The sequence below is a fragment of the Anomaloglossus baeobatrachus genome, chromosome 9 (genome assembly GCF_048569485.1).
Source record: "Anomaloglossus baeobatrachus isolate aAnoBae1 chromosome 9, aAnoBae1.hap1, whole genome shotgun sequence".
In the NCBI taxonomy this organism is placed as follows: Eukaryota; Metazoa; Chordata; class Amphibia; order Anura; family Aromobatidae; genus Anomaloglossus; species Anomaloglossus baeobatrachus.
This window is the reverse complement of record NC_134361.1, coordinates 230,035,916-230,040,915: the sequence shown is the minus strand read 5'-3', so window position 1 is coordinate 230,040,915 and position 5,000 is coordinate 230,035,916. Positions and strand designations below refer to the sequence as shown.

Here is a 5,000-nt window from a genome sequence, read left to right as displayed (position 1 = left end):
ATCATTTCATTACTGTGACTTTATATAGTCTCTGTTTTTCGCCCCCAGTTGTTCCCGGGGCGCCCCCATGTGGTGAAACTTCTGGAAACGCTGCAGGAGTGGCTGGTCAGTATGCCGCTGGACAAGATCCCTTATGACGCCATCTTGGACCTGGTCAACAACAAAATGCGGGTGAGTCCCTGGATCCGCCACAATCTCCTACTAATGTTGATATTAGCTTTTACATGTGTCCCATTAATTAGGATGGGACACTTTGATATCACCAGCAGGATAGGTGCCTCAACTACTGTCCCGTCAGATTGCGTACAACTCGGGGGTAGTGCACAACCCTTCTCAAGGAATTTAGGATCCAGAAGGGGGTGTAAGTTCGTCCGGTTGCCACTTTCTCATGTGTAATATTATTGATTTTTTTTTTTTTTTCTTAGATCTCTGGAATCTACCTTACCAACCATGTGGCATGGGTGGGCTGCCAGGGAAGCCGGGCCCAGCTGAGAGGATACCCCTGCTCCCTCTGGAAGCTGTTCCACAGTCTCACAGTCCAGGCTGCGGTACAACCCGATGCCCTGGCAAACACCGGTAAGATGGAAAGCCTTATCTAATTCACTGTTCACATTGCAGGTTGTGCTGAGAGATGTAGTTCCCCCAACAACGACGTGTTTGAGACCATAGCATTGTATAGTGCATGCCCAGGCTATAGTATAGCTGTTCAGATGTTGGTAATCTGCCCCAAATAATGTTTTTTCATCCAGGGGTAGCTGGGCCGCTGGGCCGCTGGGGTAGCTGGGCCGCTGGGGTAGCTGGGCCGCTGGGGTAGCTGGGCCGCTGGGGTAGGGTAGCTGGGCCGCTGGGGTAGCTGGGCCGCTGGGGTAGCTGGGCCGCTGGGGTAGCTGGGGCCGCTGGGGTAGCTGGGGCCGCTGGGGGTAGCTGGGCCGCTGGGGTAGCTGGGCCGCTGGGGTAGCACCACCATTGTGCAATGGTTCTGTCTGGTATTGCAGCTTGGCTTTTTGTAACATCAGGATCTGTGATAATAAAAGAAAAAAACATCCACCTATTCAATGCCTCGTCACATTAACATTTACGCTCATTTGCTTTCTACAGTGATGTGGATGACACAGTGGCTCAGTGGTTAGCACTGCATTCTTGTGGTGGCTCAGTGGTTAGCACTGCATTCTTGTGGTGGCTCAGTGGTTAGCACTGCATTCTTGTGGTGGCTCAGTGGTTAGCACTGCATTCTTGTGGTGGCTCAGTGGTTAGCACTGCATTCTTGTGGTGGCTCAGTGGTTAGCACTGCAGTCTTGTGGTGGCTCAGTGGTTAGCACTGCAGTCTTGTGGTGGCTCAGTGGTTAGCACTGCAGTCTTGTGGTGGCTCAGTGGTTAGCACTGCAGTCTTGTGGTGGCTCAGTGGTTAGCACTGCAGTCTTGCAGCTCTGGGGTCCTAGCTTCAAATCCTACCAAGGACAACATCTGCAAGGAGTTTGTATGTTCTCCCCCTGTTTGCGTGCGTTTCGTCCGGGTTTTCCGATTTTTCTTCCCACATTTCAAAGACCTACAGATAGGGAATCTAGATTGCGAGCCCCAATGGGGTCAGCAATGCTGAAATCTGTGAAGCGCTGCACAATTAATGGCGCTATATACGTAAAAAAAAGTCTAACGGCCACAAGACCGCTGCAGTCAATCAGTGTTCTTGTGCCATACAGGCATCAATCTCCTGGTGATTGGCTGCACTGGTCACATGCATGTACGTGACATCATCTGAGCTGGGAAAGAAACAGAGACCGTCGGGGAGAGAGCTGATGAGTACCTAATTAATTATATTTATTTATTTTTTTAAATTCTTTCTGTTATCCAATTTTTAAAAAAATAATGGACAATCCCTTTAAATGGGGCCAAGTTGTAACCAATAAACCAGGGCTGCGTTGTTAATGGGTGTATGACTCCACACCCAACCACAAAACTGCACCATTATCTAGGATTTGTTGTAATAATCCTCCGTGCCATGAGCAAAAATGATGTCACCCTAATACTTGGGCCTTTAGGTGAGTACAGGAACATGGCGGAGGCCTTCATTACCTTCTTGTAGGCTTCAGCTGTCGGTCACCAGTTTAAGCTACTTTCACACTTGCGTTGAACGGTATCCGTTGCATTGCGTTGTGTAACGGATGCAACGGATGTGTTGCATATAGTGACACAACGGATGCAACGGATGCTGCAAAACAACGCAATTCGTTTTGATTTTTTTTTTTTTTTTTTCCCGGTTTTACCAGCGGCAGACTATAGTGAACGATCAGCTGATCGTTCCCTGCAGCCGGCCGCTGGGTGATCAGCTGATTGCTCCCAGTAGCCGGCCGCCGGGTGATCAGCTGATCGCTGTCACTTGCCGGCGCCCGGGCATGCCGGCGGGCGGGCGCTCAGCTGAGCGCTGTGACTTGCCGGCGGCCGGGCATGCTGGTGGCCGGTCATTCAGCTGAGCGCTGTCGCTTGCCGACGGCCGGGCGCTCAGCTGAACGTTCGGCCACCGCGAGCCGAAATAAAGTTTGATTTAAAAAAAAAAAAAAAAAAAAAAAAAAAGAGCATGCGCAGTGAAATCCAGAGGATTCCGCTGCTCAAAATAACGTTACATGCTGCGTTCCTCCCGCTGGGCGGAAGCAACGGAGCGTCGCCCAGCGGAAGCAACGCAGCTCCTTTTGGTACAATCCGTCACCCATACAAGTCTATGGGAAACAGCGGAATCCGTTAACGGATTCCGCTGTTTCCCAAAAGGGCGGATTGTAACGGAAGGAAAATAACGCAAGTGTGAAAGTACCCTTAGCAGCCTATAACCAGGAGGTGGAGTAGTGCATCACTATTTAAAGACAGATTTTTGGGGGGGGGGGTGTTTAACACTCTTCTGTGCCCTGGGCAAAAATGACCATTGTTGTACGCACGTATGCCCTTACCCTAATTGTTGGGCCTTTAGGTGAGTACAGGAACATGGCGGAGCCCTTCATAACCTTCCTTGTAGGCTTCAGCTGTCGGTCACCAGTTTAGCCTATAGCCCGGAGGTGTTGTGAATCACTGGCCCTGGAGCCGCGTCCACTGCTAATATACGGCCCTGTCAGTGAGCGCTGGCCGCGCTGCCTCATTATTTGATTTTTAGAAATACTGTTATTCATTGATTACACAGAAAGCCATTAGGAGCAACAGGCCGAGGCATTCCTATTGACAGCACTCCGGCCCCTTGAGTTATGGGGATGCCCTTAAAGGTGCGACCTCTAAAAAATAGAATGTCGATAATTGAATTGATATTGGCTGTTGTAGGGAAGGGTCAGGAGAGCGCCATCAGGGCGGCAGCCGCCAGGGGCCCGTAAAAGCAGTCATCCCTTTAAACATGATGATGGCTTTTATGTTCCTGCTTTTTTCGGACCCCACACCACTCGGCAAGCTATCGCCTATCCTGGCTAGGTGAGAACTTCTAAAGATGGGAATAACCCTTTAATGACTACTGATGACCTGCAATACCTGCTATGACCCACAGTCAAGAGTGGCGCTGTCTCTGGGTGCAGAGGGTGGGTATAGTCGCTTTTACCTAATCCTAAACACCCTCTTTAGGTAAGTTTGCCCATATCGGGGGGTGATGATGACTTTGGCCTTCCTTTGGGGAAATTGGCTTTGGTTTGATGAGATCAGTACAGATATGCTGGATGACGACTCTTAGGCCCTGTGCACACGCTGCGGTTTTTTTACGCATTTTTTAAAAAATCTGCATGCCTCTTCTGACGCCAGCAAAGTCTATGGGATTTTGGATTTGCTGTGCACACGGTGCAGGTTTGGTGCAGATTTTGATGCACCATGTCAATTCCGGTTTAGCAGCGTTTTTTCACCCATTGACTTCAATGACATCAAAACCGCATCCATTTTTTTTTTTTTTGTTTTGTTTTTTTTGCCACAACGTGCAGATTTGGTGCAGAAAATTTCTTCAGCGTGTGCACATAGCCTTACTGCCACCCTTTTTCCAAAAAATTAGGCCTTGGCCATCCAGGCATGTTTGCACTTGTAGGGACCCCCATAAAGGGATTGCAATGGTCTCGTATGATTTTGGCATCTGTCACGTCCTCACTTGTGTTTACGTCTGATAGTTTTGTTTTATTGCCTGGTAACAGGCCTAAAAAGGGTTAAATGTTCCGCTAAGCCGAGCGCTGCTATTGGCGGCCGCGGCGCGAATCTCGGCGCCGCCGTGTAAATGGTCCGGCGCCTGTCGTTGGCCCCTTCCCAGCACAGCCGAAAATCTGCCGGGCGCTCCTTCCTTCCGATAAAAAGAATTGGGTCACTTCTAGTCCGTGGATTATGTCTTGGGAAGGTTTTTTGTTTCCCCCCTCTCCTTAGATCTTGCTTTAAATCCCATCGAGTAAAAAGCCTGTAAATCCCCCGCCACCAGGTACGGGTTTAATGGCTATTGTCCACTTTAGAGATTAGGGTAAAGCAGAAATGCGGTAGTTTGTGAGGAAGGAGGAAAGGAGGATTACACGATGATACGTGGCAGATGTCAGCACAAGATCCGGACGGGGACTTAGCCAAGAAAAAAAACAAAATGAGCCATTTTGGCTCTTAAGTCCTCCGCCCTCAGACAATGGCTGGTGCTGCGGATTGTGACTGACCTGGCGCAGTATTGAGGCCTATGTCATGTCATTTAACCCCCCGAAATCGACCAGTTTGGGCCCTCTTTACCTAAACTATCCTTGTTGCCTATAGCAACCAATCAGAGCCCAGCTTTCATTCTTTAAACGGCTCTGGTGAAATGAAAGCTGCACTGTGATTGGTTGCTAGGGCCAGCAAAAACATGGTTCCTCATCGACCGTTTGTGAATCCATGGCGGTAGACACCCGCATGAATAGACATTGCCATATCTATCCAATTAAAGGAATGTCACTGCTTTATGTTCATGCTCACTAACGGGCCTTTTACCCATGTCATATCATTTAACCCCCTCGAAAGCGGCCAATTTGGGCCCTGTTTACCTAATC

At 49.4% G+C, this 5,000-nt stretch overlaps 1 protein-coding gene across 1 annotated transcript in view; it reads left to right on the top strand.

Moving 5' to 3' along the window:
* Positions 1 to 5,000, top strand: part of QSOX2 (quiescin sulfhydryl oxidase 2) — a 44,840-nt gene that overhangs the window by 31,023 nt on the left and 8,817 nt on the right. The window contains 2 exon segments of the mRNA XM_075324732.1: positions 49 to 171; positions 426 to 576. Coding sequence (XP_075180847.1) covers positions 49 to 171; positions 426 to 576 — 274 coding nt within the window.